Consider the following 14,633-nt stretch of genomic DNA (forward strand, 5'->3'; position numbering starts at 1 on the left):
TGTGTGTGTGTGTGTGTGTGTGTGTGTGTGTGTGTGTGTGTGTGTGTGTGCGTGCACATTCACACACACACAAGTGTTCGTTGTTCGTTTGTTTGTTTGTAGGTGAGTGTTCGTGGGGTGGTCCCCGAAATGTCTCGGTGAAGCTTGTGTCTTGTAATCTTACATGAACATATTGCAAGAGGTTTAAAACTGCAGTGTTTGTAAGTGTGTTGACTTTTAACTGTTGGTTACACGAATGCATTTTGTGTAGCGATCACAACCTGCCCGGAGATGTCACAGTCTGCTAATTTCTCACTTGCACCCCTGTCTGTTTCACTAATTCAAATACATTTTAGTCTTTAGAAGTCACTTGCTCTGCCCTCTCCTCACTAAGGTATTGAATTATGCAGTGTGCTCTATATTTCCAACAACGCAAAGAAACCTGAGCAGAGACAACCCGCAAAAAACTAAACTGACTGACGACACAGGGTGCAAAGCAGTAGTTGCCTCCTGAGCACCATGTAAACACTCTGAAGTCTTATACACCTCCATCCGTCCTGATGTATGGAAACGATGGGTTCTGGATACGTGCGTTTACTGATTGATTCTGTACTGGCAGCTTCTTAGTCCTGCTACCATACAGGCTCATGGAGCGGGGTTGGGCTGGGACTCGTGGCCATGATAGAGTGTACTTAATCAGCTGGAGAGGGCCGTCAGCTGTACACTCCCCTCCAGAGCATGTCTGAAGCCCTTTGTGAAAGGGTGGACACATTTAACATGCCCCCACTCATTGGCCAATCGTTACACCTGTATTAGTCTGCCGGGGCTGTGTTTGAGTGGTGCGGGAGGGATGGCAATAAGAGTTCAGTGATGGCAGCCATTAGCAGATGATTGATGGGCTTTAAAGGTTATTTTAGTAAAGCCAATGTTTTCATGAAGTCAATGATTGATGCTATTGTTTTCTCTGGGGGTATTAATAATGATTATAAGGGTTTTTTATGTTACAGCTGAACGTAGAATATTACAGTGACTTTCCATCAGCTTTGCTGTATCTTGGAAATGGGCTAATGCATTTGCTGCTAAATGGTTGATTGTGTGCCTCATGATGTTAAGCCCCAAGTCACTGCGACAGTGTTATTGCTGCTCAGAGCAACATATTTGGTGCAGCTTGTGGTGCATACTGTGTGATCATTTGTCTTGTCAGGATACAGGGTTGTTTGTGTGCTGGTAATAGCAAAGACAGCCATTTTTGTGATTTATTTTTTGCACACCGAACGCTACTTGTGTGCTGACGTGTTCTTCTTCTGTGTCCCACTGTTTGCCTAGATAACCAGTTCAGAATGTCTATCCTGGAGCGCTTGGAGCAGATGGAGAGGAGGATGGCAGAGATGGCCAGCCACCAGCAGTCGAGCAGTGCAGGGAGTGGCGGAGCTGGGGGAGGAACAGGGGGAGGGGGAGGAGGAGGAGGGGGAGGAGGCGGAGGAGGTGGAGGCAACAACAGCCAGTCACAGGTAAAAAGCCACATCGCGCTACATGTGACAGTACACAGCAAGCACATTGTGTTTTGTCTTTATTGTAACATAATTATGTGATTTTGTTGTTGTTAAGGAGGCATATACAACATCCAATAATGATATGCTTCTTCTGTGTATGTAAGTGTCTATCTGGTCAGGCCAGCAGCTCCTTTGAGAGTCGTGTCGTTGTGGTCTGTGAGAAGATGATGAGCAGAGCTTGCTGGGCCAAGTCCAAACATTTAATCCACTCCAAGACCTTCAGAGGCATGACACTCCTTCACCTGGCTGCAGGCCAGGGCTACGCCACCCTCATCCAGACACTCATCAAGTGGCGGTGAGAACAAAATACTCTACATTCTAGCACTTTTGGTTTGTAATTGGTGCGCACCACACCAAACAGCAGTGAGATACTAATTGTTTTCTCTCTTTCGTCCAGCACCAAACATGCTGATAGTATTGATTTGGAGTTAGAGGTGGACCCTCTCAATGTAGATCACTTCTCCTGCACGCCGCTGGTAAGAGAGCTGAAGTTAACATGTTTAAAGCAGCATGACTTTGTGTGATGAGAGAAACCTGTATTCAATCAATGCTTGTTCAACAGTCTGGTGTAACCCATTAACTTAAGTATCCCGTTGATACTTTGTCTTTTTTTGTCTGTTTTCCATCCAGATGTGGGCATGTGCACTGGGTCACCTGGAGGCTGCAGTGGTCCTGTATAAATGGGACAGACGTGCCCTAGCCATCCCAGATTCTCTGGGCCGCTTACCCCTCTCAATTGCCCGATCTCGTGGCCATACCAAATTGGCTGAATGTCTGGAGCAGCTACAAAGGGAAGAGCAGCAGCCACCAGCCCCTCTACCTCCCACAACTCGCATGTCTTTCTCCCCAGCCCCCGACACCCCCACCACTGACAGCTGGATGGTCAGCTGGGCAAACAACAGTGGAGTAGCACCCAGTGGCAAGAAAGGGGGTCCTGCCACCACTACAACCACATCCAGCACTACAAGCCTCAATCCAGGTCAGTAGAGTTCTCTTTTTGCTTGTCTCTTACAATACACTAGTTAAGTGAGTAGCCTCACATAGGTCACAGCAAGATTCCTTATTTTCTGTCTTTGTTAGTGTATTAATGCAGCTAATTATTAAATGTTGTGTTTTTTGCAGACTTGAGAAGGCCCAGGTCAGAGCCCTCCAACTACTACAGCAGCGAGGGCCACAGAGACCTTCCACTAGCTAAAAAACATAAACCCAACCCAGAACTGTTTCAGACTCGGCCCGACAAGGCCATGTCTGTCCCCCTGAGCCTGGAGCAGCAACATCTCCACAAGCTGTCCTCTAGTCCCAAGAGCCTGTCCTCAGAGGGCCTGAGCTCAGACAAGGGCCTGTCTACAGGAGGCAGCACGGGGACAACCAGATGGACCTCCAGAGAGAGCTTCTCTAGCAGCGGCATGGGTAGGAAGGTGTTGGGGGTCAGTGGAAGCAGCAGCTTGGGGAAGGAGAAACTGGTGAACCGGTTGCGTCAACGGGAACAGCTGGGCATGCTGGTGATAGCTGACAGAGAAATGGCTGATGCAGAACTATTATCCTATCGGGAAGATCTGGAGAACCAGGACTGTCTCACACAGATGGATGACCTGCAGGTGAGAGTAAACAAGTGTCAGCTAAATGTGTAGAACTTGGCACTACACACTACACTAGCCACAGATGAAAGGTTCAAAATAATTCCGGCCAAAAAACATATTGCTTTTGATTTAAAATGCCTGCATCACAAAAATAACATAAAATAATATGATCCTGATTGCAGCTGATGATGAGATGCATGGGAACAAACAATCAGGGGGGAAATCTGTTTTAGCTGATCGCCTTAGTTTTAGAATATTTTTTTTGTGAAGTAAAAAAAAAAAAAAGAATAGTAGTATATAAAGTATAGTTCTGATATTATGTATACATATATTCTTAGAGGGAAGCTGCATTATGGATGATTTAGTGGCACCACTTTGGAAAGTGGTATGCATATGAATTACATTGTCACTAGTGAAGAAAGCTAGATGAGATTCAAATTTAGACATAACCGCACCATGCAACCTCTTTTATGTCCGCCTTCTGCATTGGGTCGGCTGCATGCACCAGACCAACCTGGCACTCTGTCGATGACCATCACTGCATAATAAACTCTCTATTGATCCCCTTCCATAGCCAAGGTATTCTTTCAGCCATCCATCTCAGGCTAACTACTCCTCCAACAGATGAAGTGCTGGATTAGGAATATTAACAGCATCACTTTATTCCACTCTTTTGGCTTTGTCATATGGGCAAAAAAATTAGACGTGCATGTCTAGATCATGTTCAGTCACCAAAATAGGTAGTCACTCAACTATATATAGTGATGAACCTTGACAAGTTTGGTCCTCCCCTCTGTCATCAAACAGGCAAATATGATGACTCTGGCAGAGCACATCATTGAAGCGACTCCAGAGAGAATCAAAAGGGAGAACTTCACCGCAGCAGACTCTGTGCCCTTAGACACGTCAGGGGTGAGCAACACCATGAACTGGCTGGCCAACTACCTTGGAGATGTGGAACAGCTGCCTAGCATCATACACCTACGGTAAGGTGCACCGTGGGGCGTAAAATAGCACATATGCATAATGCATGGGCAGTGTGTGGGTGTGTTTACAGTATGTGTGTTCTCCCCACTGCATTCTTCCTTTTTTTCTGTGCTTTGTTACTCCCTGGTATTGTCCACAAAGGTTACTACTTTGTGGGAGTAAAATGGACAGTAAAAAATGAACACTGTGAAGAACACGTTTCTATGCAGCACTTACTGTAAAGTGCCAGTTTAAGGTCAGAGTGAAAAGTGCAATGCGCTGTTGAAACAGGATATTTGTATTAAGCATAGTGCCTCAAAAGACCGTGTAGAACAGCGGAATGTCAATTTGAAAAGAGAGGCTGTTTTATTTTATGACGGGGCAGGAGCCCAGAATTGCTTATTATCCGTGACAGTGTTACTTTATGGAAGTTTCTTTTACACCCACTACAGTTTGCAGGCAGTCAAAAAAAAAAGACTAAATAATATACACTTTATATTAACAGTTGTTAATAAAAAGATAAGTTGTGACTTTGATTCCTACATGTAAGTGTTAGGTAGACAGGTGTAGTGTAAGCTTGAATATTCACTACCAGCTTCATTCACACGCTGAACATACGTATAATAAACAAAAAACATTTCTGTCATCTTCTTTCCTTAGATCTCTTTACAATGAACCCCTGACCCCATCGTCAAACCCTAGCCTCAGTCCTGGGGGGTCTCCACTGAGAGAGGGGCCCCTAGAGAGGGCTGCGCTCCCATCCCCAGCTGACTGGAGTGAGTTCATCAATGCCTCCAACAGCAAAGTGGAGCGAGACCTGGCCCAGCTGACTCTGTCAGATCCAGAGCAGAGAGAGCTGTATGAGGCCGCCCGCCTTGTCCAAACTGCCTTCCGCAAGTACAAGGTACAGGCCCGGCGCTCAGGTGCCTATGCTGTGTGTACTGCAGCCCGCAGTGACGAGGCTGTACTGTTAGGACTGGTATTATTAGATGGTTTTGCTTTTGAATTTTTCGAGAGATGTTGAAGGGTTTCTTTTTTTATTTGGTTCCAAGCTACGGAGCTCTGATTTTTGCAGTAAAGTTCAGGGTTGTGATACGGTTCATTAGTATCTTTTGTTTGGGCATATACTGTTTCTAATCGTACCTAATATTATTGACATTTTTCTATCTCTACCTCTGTCTCATTCTCTGTTCCTCTGCTCATATACACATTACAACATGAACAAATATATATCCAAATATGTCCCTGTGGTTTCAGCATGGGAAGGTGCCTTGAGCAGAGCATGGCCTTGCTTAGAGGAACGACTGCACTGTCCCCCGTATCCCTGCTCCAATTAGACACAGTTAAGCTTATGTTCTCCTGCTCTCTCTTTGTCTCTGTTTCTCTCTCTGAGTGAGGTGTATGGAGCCTGCTACTGCCTGTTTTTAACTAGCTTCCACACACCAGTCCTTTTACCCCTGCCCGATCCCATTCCTCAACTCGCTACCCCCCCCCCCCCCCAGCTACTTTTAATGAGTTTTCATATCACAAACTGTTCGCTGTCGTTTACAGTCATCTGTTAAGCCTGTCTGCCTGCTGATAACTGAGGTGGAACTTTTTCGCTGAACAGTTCACCTCCTGCTCCCAATCGCTCACCTGGGGTGGACTCATGCCAGGGTGGCATTCACATGTCGGCCACCAGGAGACCCTCGGGGAGACTTGACAGAGCCACTAATATCCTTTGTGGCAAAATGTAGGTTCATTTGTGACCTCTGACCTATCCACCTCTACTCTCCAACAGGGGCGTCCGCTCAGAGAGCAACAGGAAGTAGCCGCTGCTGTTATTCAACGTTGTTACAAGAAATACAAACAGGTAGGCACCACAAATGCATCGACGTGTTCCTGATAAGTGCTTTTGTTAACGGGTTCCAATGTAATTACTGTACATCATAGTTTTTGGGAGACAGAAATCTACATGAGCTAACTATCTAACTATATATTTTTCACTAAACATAGTTTTTGAGAATAGTGTATGTTAGTCCATCATTTACAATATTTTCCCTTTTCTGTTTGCAAGCTAACATGGATAGCCTTGAAGGTAAACATTTTTCACTACCAGCAGCTAAATTAATTGCCAAACTTTGCTCTTCTACCACAGCATGAACCCATAGCACTGTTGCAGTCTTCACACACAGCAAAAGCATGACATATTGTGTCGTTGTCATTGGCAGTATGCACTTTATAAGAAGATGACGCAGGCCGCCATCCTTATCCAGAGTAAATTCCGCAGCTACCACGAACAGAAGAAGTTTCAGCAGAGCAGGAGGGCTGCCGTGCTCATTCAGCAATACTACCGCAGCTACAAGGAGTTTGGCAGGCTGAAGCCCCACCACCGCGGGGCTGCTGCTGCCCTGGTGCAGCACAAACTGAGGTAGACACACAGCCACATACTGTAGGCCACATACTGGAATATACTAATCCTGCTAAATACAGCAGGATTATAAAGAGACCACTGAATGTAATGTCTTGGAATAGGACCCTCCACATTTTCACTGAAAGATACAAGATACAAACTCAAATTCATATTAACAGAGATGTAACGTTTGCTCTCCAAACAGTAGGACATTATTCTCTTTCTGGTGTTTCACAGAGGTAGTCTGCTCACAAAGAGGCAGGATCAAGCTGCCAGGAAGATCATGAGGTTCCTACGTCGCTGCCGCCACAGGTAGACCCCGACACTGACTCGCACATATGCTGACATAGTCATTCATACATATGTACACACAGAACTTCACATGATTAAACTTCACATTTACATTTAATGCACGGGTTGGTTCATGGTTTAAAAGAATAAAATCCCATTGAGCTAATCAGTAAGACTCAGTATAAACTACCAGTAGTTTCATAATCTTGTCCATCTCTCAACTCTTCTTTTTACTCGGTGTTATGTGTTTGATTTATTTTTGTTGGACAAATTGGGTGGTAACACCTAAGCTCCACCCCCTCCCCCTCACTGTATTTGCCCCCATCCCCCCCTTCCCCCACTTGTCCTCGCCCCCTCCCTCACAGTGCCTACTGTGTGCTAATAGCTGTCTGGTATTGTTTTGCTGTTTATGCCAAGCCCCTTGATGGACCATAGACTGTTCAAGCGGGTGAGTGCAGCCTCAGCAACTCACTTCGTGCCTCTCTCTCTCTCTCTCTCTCTCTCTCTCTCTCTCTCTCTGTTATTCTATATGCCTCTTTCTCCCCCTTATCTCCCTCTCTGTCTCTCCCTCTTTAATAACACAATTATCTCCTCCTGAGGTCTCGGCCTTCGCATTCTCTTCCTCCTTCCCTCACTCTCGTTTTCTCTTTTGCTCTTTCTCTCCCATCCCTCCACCCATCACTGTTGCTTGATGCCTGCTTGCATGACGGCTGCCGACTGGAGCCACAGGTGGACTGGGAAGCTCAGATTAAAAGCAGAAACCTATCTTGAACTAACAAAATGCTTATGAATGACAATATCACTGCAACACGTAACAGGCTCTCCTCTGACTCTCTTTATCTCTGTCTTTCTCTCCTTGGGAATTACTTTTTGTTCATATTGTTGTTGTTTTTTATTTCACTTTTGTGTGGTTATGCAGATAGCCAGTTTGAGAGAACGGGGAGCTTTTTTTCAATCCTGTTTTATTCTGCTGCATGTCAAGTGGTGACAACTATGAGCCTTGCTCTTCTACTTATAGGCATGCTGTGGGCCTGCTGTTTCTCTAGTAGTTGTCTGTCTGTCTCACTGGCTGTGTGTCCTGTTTCTAGCCACTCGACAGACTGAGAGAGGGACTCAACCCCTCTAATTTCCATCTACTAAAACTGTGTCAAACTGTTGATTGTATTATGCCCACATGGTTTATCAAAACAAAACAAATGCATTTCAAAAAAAACAGTGCAAAAAGATACACTGAACAGGAAACAGTTCAGAACATCATATAAAGCATTTATAGAAGTTTGAGGATCTGAGTATTTTCACAAACTGTTAACCTCCTTGCTGTTGACATTCATATTTCATGTTTTTACTCCTTTCCACATCTGCTGTATACTGTCCTAAAATAGGGCGCCAGGCTTGTAGAGCAGGTGAGATTGTTGATGTAACCACCTCTCATGGGAGGCTCGTCTGCTACGCTGGGATATAGGTTAGGAAGCTGTGACAGCATATAGGTCACAGAACAAAAACAATAGGGTCCTCTACCCTTTGGGACTAAAACACAGAGCTTTAATGGATTCATACCGCCGGGGAGTACTCTAGCTCAGCATGAGAGGACCCAACATGCACACACACACACACACACACACTGTATCTAACCATGCATCTACACAGTCCACTCTTCTATACATAAATGTTGCAGAAGTTAAGAATAAGAATATAAGGTTAAACCCATTACATGATGATGGTTGATGTGTTAGAATCAATTGGTCCTGTGTACTCGCCAGGCTGTCCGCTCTTTGCTCATACACTTGAGACGCGTGTGTCTCTTCTATGAACCCAGCTTCTGGTGGTGTTCTTTTGCGAGCTGCATGACAATGCATTCGTGACGATTTTAAATATTAGTTGCTCCCCCCCCCCCCCACAAACGGAGAATTTCTTCTCAGCCTTGACTGGTGTGTTTGGAAATACTTCTTCGTTCTTTGAAATGTTTTATATGTGGAAGTGACCTCGATCTAGCCCATAAACATTTAGTGCAATGATTCCTGCTTTTCATCATTAACTAACTAGATTTAGACTGGAGAAGGACATTACTAAATTTCAATAATCACAGGAGTAAGCACCTCATGCTGTGAGGCACCAGTGTGTCACATGCTGCATCTTGAGGAAAAAGGTTTTTCTGTGTGCCGTTTGTCACTTTGAAATGAGTATTAACTAGAATAATAAATGTAATTATAGTAATTATGATATCATTACCATATTGTGTTGGGACACTTCGAAATGAAATGCATGACAAGATGTCTTGTATTTATTGTGTCACAAAAGTGCATTTAATCCCAATTGTGATAGATTAATATGGTAATGATTCTGTAATTGTGCTATAATTATGTTCTGTTCAATCTTGACTAACATTTCTTTCCACAGCCAGGAGTAGTTCCTGATGACGGCTCTGGCTGAACAGTGTTGATACTCTCAGGCCCGTGCTTGTCTTGATGAGCTTGTTACTAGGAACCCGTGTTGTTGACGTGATATTCATAGACACTTGTCTCTCTCTGTGTTCCAGGGTGAAAGAATTGAAAAGGGCCAGGGAACATGAGACCCCTCAGAAGAGCCCCCTCGCCATGTGACATCACTCTCCTGACTCCTCCTTTCTTTTCTGTTTGTACCCGAGACATTTTACAAGAGAAATGGGAAAAAAAAAAAAACATCAATGCAAGCACTGCGATTATTACTACTACTGCAGTGCTACTGGTTCAACTACTATTACATGTACAACAGCATTTTTTCACATATCTATCCTTTCCACTGACTTGATTTTGGTCAGAGAGTGGCAACTTCTACAGGATTATAAACTAAAAGGGTCGGGGTGGGGGGGGTGCAGAACATTTGCTTCATGGCATTTTTTTTGCACTTTTTTCATGGATTGCTTTGTCTTCTTGGAATATGAAGAGGTTTTGGACGGTAAGGAAGCAAACGCAGGACATGCCTGAAGAGGTCTGTCAAACAGGAGGACCTCAAGGCGTAAATTAAGGCTTTTACTGCAGAAGATCTCAGAGGATAGGGAGACCGCGCAGAAACACTCTGGCCTCTAATTGTGTTTTAAGTGACCAATCAATTCATTTGAGGAAGGATTTTTTTTTTACCAAATATATTGGTCACCCACACGCCCACTTCTATCCACTGCTGTAGATGATATGATATTCAATTTAGCTCAACAATTCCTGCTGTCCCACTGAGCTCTACCCCACCAGTCTGCCCACACGGGTGGAGCTACAAATGAATGTAGTCCGGGGTTTAACCATGCAGAAGCAGATGGGGGACACAATATTTTGTTTTTGCCATTTCTTTTTTTTAAAACCTATGCTTTATGGTATATATTGTCACTTTATTACTTGAATTTGTTCCATACTGTCCAATGTATTTGTTCCATCATGTCCACTGTATTGGTGATCTGTACCTTCAGACTCTATGTTGTTGAATCCTACCAAGAAAAAAATGCATGACTTCTTGGCTTGTGTGCTTACGGTCTAGTCTTTCAGCCTATCCTCTGACCATCTTATCCCCCATAAGTTCTGTCATCTCAGTCATGAAGCTATCCCCGTATTGTCCCGTTTCTTTTGATTTTGCTTCGTTCAGTTGATTGATCCTTTGAAACCGAACAAGAGAAAAGAACTTGCCTATTTTGTGTTGTAATGGTCATGGTCATGCAGTTTATTACTGTTCTTTTTAAATGAACTTCGGAGCCTGTGAAGGCTTTTGAGGGGAAGATCACATACATTGCCTTGACGTCTTAGAGATTCTTTGAGGGGTCCCTAAGCTTGTCCCAAAATAGGGGTTTGACAAATCCATATTTTTGACAATTGAGCGATTTCTGTATATAAAGAAGGCTGAAAGTACGTAGGAAAAAAACGTTTACCCAAAGGGGATTGTATTTTAGAAATATATTATTTTATTCATTAAAAATGGGTCAAAAACAGGTACGAGACAAAAACAGAATATTTGTATAGTTTTGTTTGAATGCCTAAGAAGTATGGTTGTATTGTTTGTATATAGTGTAAATACCTGGGATAAAAATGAGCTATGTGCATGAAAAGTATGAACAGAGTCAAAAAGGGAAAAAACAACAAAAGCAGTAGTGGCTATGCTCTGTAAAATTAAAACTATTTCACTATTAGAGTATTTTATTTTATTTTGATTGTTCTTGAGAAGAACATTTTGCTAAAGCATGATATTATTGCAATATAAAAAGGTTAAAAAAAACACTGTATTTAGAGTTAGGAGATGTCTGCATTATCATAAAACAAGTATGTTATGTTTACTTTTGTTTGTTTTTTGTTTGTTTTGGGCTACCAAGAACCTTTTGCCAATGGTGCCAAGGTATTTGAATGCTATATAGCTTAAGAAAAGAATTAAGTTAATTTTTGCAGAACAGATAATCATACAGTGAAATACACACTAGCACTGAAGACCATAAGATCACAAGTGGTCGAGGATCACTAGAACAATGCGGTACACAGATTGCAGAGGGAGTTATATGTAAGCAGAATGCATTTAAGTCTGTCATGTCTCCACCATTCCCACAGATAACTGAAGCATTTGACCATCACTGAATACACAGCAGAGTTTACATTTTATTTTTGTTGTCATTGCAAATGGAATGTGTTCCTGAGGTATCTCGCCTGAGCTTAAAGATTGGCAGCCTTGCCCATGGTGTTCCTATAAAAGCGATCCATGCAATTTGTCTCTGTCACCGAGAAAGATTGAATTCACCTCTTTAACTTTACACTCCCTTTCAGCAAGCATTGATTTATCAATTCTTGGCGGATCCCTGTAATAAACTGGTGGCAGGATTTTCTGAGTACAATGTGTTTTAATTAAAAGACACCCAAAAAAAACAACGTGATCAAGGCTGCCAGGGTCTAAATAGACCTTGTATTCTATGTCAAAAAGGAACAAAGAAAAAAATGTCTAGTTGAAAAACATGTGTAGCATTCTGTACATGACTGGATTTCTTTGTCAAGCAGCTGAAAACATTTGCAAAACTAACTGTTCCGACAGTCAAAGGTGCTAAACCGATTCTATCCGGAAGGACAGCACTAAAAGTTGCCACTTGCCTCGATGCAGGGTCAATGAGCCAAAATGACTGTAGTAACGTGTGTGTAAAACAGTGCACTAGTGCCATTTATTATTATGAGGCATAAGATGTGTCTTATACATTGGATCATATATATTATACGTATATATATCAGTATTGATTGGGCTGTAGGAACAATCCGAGAGAGAACATGAGCTGCTGGTTCAGAGGTGCCTGTTGGTTGCTGCCTAATTTCTATATTATATTCCTACCAGAACTACCAGAAAGTGTATTCTGTATCAAAGTAATGACATTTGATTTTTAAGCCAAGTGCCACTGAAAAACTTGAGTTTTATTTGTTGAAGTATTGTCATGTTTGTTGAAATTATTATTAGGCTAAGTAGGTATTTCTCAGATTTATTTCCTTGACTGACTGGTTTGTTTTGTTTGTTTTTCCACACACTTCTGATATGTAAACTTTATTTTCCCGAGTGTTTATGTAGAAAGTGCCTATTCATATCCTGATCACACAAGCCCAGTGTCAGAATGCATACAATGTACCTGAGGTTAAGAGAATGTGAGAGAACATGGTCACCCACAGACAGTGCTGTATCCTCTACATGAACACACATGATCACCGTCACCTTACACTCACCAAAGCGACAATATGATATTCCCACAGCACTCCAGCTTGTCAACATGCTAAGCTTTATTCTTTTTGTTCGTACGCCTTCTTTTGTGTTTCGTAAAGGGACAGCTTGTTAAAATCACACTTAGATATGCCACTACTGGGGTTTGTTGCCTTGCATTCATCCTCCTGGTCTGTGGTTGGAATGCATAGCCAATGCAATGTCGTGGCGAAAAGGAGAAGGATTTATTATGCTTGCATGGGTAAAATAGTTAACTGGGTGACCAAACTGCACCTAAAGCATGCTTATTTTCCTAGAATCTGTAGTCAGATAGACTTGTTATAAAGACTTGCTGTTCTGTAAAACGATGAACGTTGGTTTGACGTGTCACAGAACTCAGAAAGACAGAGGGCATGTGACTGGAGGGCTGACGGGAAACCTACAAATGAGCCAGTGATCGATACTCGGTAGCTGCTGAGGTTTTCATAGCAAAGCATGACGACAGGATTGTTTTTAGACCAAGCTCAAACCTTTTAGACTTTTTCTTTAGTTATTTTCTATTCTTTTAGATTTGATCAGTGTGCTCCCAACTTCAAATAGGACTAATGTACATGGGTGGAGACCATTGTCACAGTATGTATAGCAAGTATTAACTAAGTGACACACGGTACACACGAACACACGCACAAGACACAGCACAGCAGCACACACGCAGACATGTCACGGTGTCAGTTTCATTTGTACGCTGAGCGGCATCGCTATTCTCCAGGCAGAGGGACAGGTTCACCTCCCTTCTGTATTTTACTCAGGGTGCCAAAATGGGGAGGAGGAAGCAGAGCAGGACACATGATTCACAGCAGAAGAAGCTGAAATTGAAAGAGGAAAACCTTCCAGCAGTGCTCTCTGGTAAAGACAGACGGCTTCAGCGCTGCGATGCTGACGTCTATAAAATGAATGAATATGAAATATAATCCATTTCCTCTCAGTAACGCTGATCATTGCAGACACCCGGTGTAGCCCCGGCATAATGTCCTGTTATATATAGCTCATTAAGATAAATGATTTGACTTTCTGTCATAGGAGCCTGTCAAATCATAGTATAATTCTGGCCGGTTCTTTAGGCCTTTAATTTATCTGACGAAATGCAGAGGGTATTTAAGATTAAGATTGTAGCTATGTGAAAAGTTCACCTGAAAATCTTGTTTTGTACTGCCATTTATGAATGGGATGACAGGTTAGCTTATAGGCACTCTTCATACAGTATTATCAATTTCAAGATGTTCTGTGGATAGACCTGGGAATCTGCCTTTCCTCCTCTTCTTTTTCCCCAAGCACCTAAACCAGAGAAAGGTAGGCACATCAGGACAACAGAACAGAAACAGTTTTACAACATATTCCACTTGTGGACACAGAGCAATAAAGAACTATTTTGTGGAGACCTATAGACCTAGTGAAGTTTAAAATGATTGGACACATGTAGTCGACTTACTCTTATGCAAATGCCAGTATTGCAAGACAAGCATTCAGTAGTTTATGGACAGCAATTATATGGCACCCTTTACCGAACTGCACGTTTTCATCAATTCCAAACCAAGAAGAAAAAAAAAGACCCTGCTTTGATAGAAAGTTATGGGTCCTCAACACTTTGCATGTGAACTAGTGTTAGATCTATTTTCCTCTCCTCTATAGCTGTCTTTCTCTCTGTCTTTCCTCGTTATGTGACCCAATTTTTCTCCGCTCCCGACCCCCAACCCTTGAAAGTTTCATCTCCTCTTGGTTCTCCTAATGTGTTTTGCTTTCCTCCTTTTTCTTCCCTTCTCTTGTTTGTAAGTTTTATTTTTGTAATTGTGCATGTACAAGCGTCACTGACTCGATGGATATGTTTAAAAGGAAAAAAAAAAAAAAAGAAGATATTTCAGCTGCTGAAGCCATGCAAAACGTTTTGAATTGCCCTTAAAATATGGAAGATGTTTTCTGAATGCTTTATATTCTTTCTGCTGTAAAATAATAAAAAAAGGAAAAAATGAAGAAAACTCGAGGACAACGTTTGTGCCTGATATGTTTTGCACCAACACCTTTTTTCAAGAAAAGACAATTAGCAGAGACAGTATTTAGAGTACAGTTTTTATTTCTGTTCGACAAACAGTGCTGTATGACCTTTTACTTCCACATTTAGAGACATGTGGTCATATACCA

The 14,633-nt window shown here is 42.5% G+C and overlaps 1 protein-coding gene across 12 annotated transcripts in view; it reads left to right on the plus strand.

Annotated features, from left to right (window-relative positions):
- The window catches only part of camta1a (calmodulin binding transcription activator 1a), a 269,414-nt gene extending 254,939 nt beyond the window's left edge, over window positions 1-14,475 (plus strand). For 3 of the 12 annotated variants that reach the window (XM_031845518.1, XM_031845527.1, XM_031845526.1), the window contains 13 exons: window positions 1,297-1,490; window positions 1,637-1,827; window positions 1,930-2,008; window positions 2,163-2,511; window positions 2,655-3,130; window positions 3,920-4,098; window positions 4,739-4,982; window positions 5,859-5,930; window positions 6,135-6,155; window positions 6,289-6,488; window positions 6,708-6,782; window positions 7,179-7,209; window positions 9,298-14,475. In XM_031845518.1, coding sequence (XP_031701378.1) covers window positions 1,297-1,490; window positions 1,637-1,827; window positions 1,930-2,008; window positions 2,163-2,511; window positions 2,655-3,130; window positions 3,920-4,098; window positions 4,739-4,982; window positions 5,859-5,930; window positions 6,135-6,155; window positions 6,289-6,488; window positions 6,708-6,782; window positions 7,179-7,209; window positions 9,298-9,330 — 2,144 coding nt within the window. In that variant the 3' untranslated portion in view covers window positions 9,331-14,475. The remainder of the gene's footprint in view (window positions 1-1,296; window positions 1,491-1,636; window positions 1,828-1,929; window positions 2,009-2,162; window positions 2,512-2,654; window positions 3,131-3,919; window positions 4,099-4,738; window positions 4,983-5,858; window positions 5,931-6,134; window positions 6,156-6,288; window positions 6,489-6,707; window positions 6,783-7,178; window positions 7,210-9,297) is intronic. The other 9 variants (XM_031845520.1, XM_031845529.1, XM_031845521.1 and 6 more) reach the window with 8 other exon arrangements.
- The last annotated feature ends 158 nt before the right edge of the window (window positions 14,476-14,633 follow it).

Source organism: Anarrhichthys ocellatus, unplaced genomic scaffold (genome assembly GCF_004355925.1).
Source record: "Anarrhichthys ocellatus isolate YVR2014 unplaced genomic scaffold, GSC_Weel_1.0 scaffold5, whole genome shotgun sequence".
In the NCBI taxonomy this organism is placed as follows: Eukaryota; Metazoa; Chordata; class Actinopteri; order Perciformes; family Anarhichadidae; genus Anarrhichthys; species Anarrhichthys ocellatus.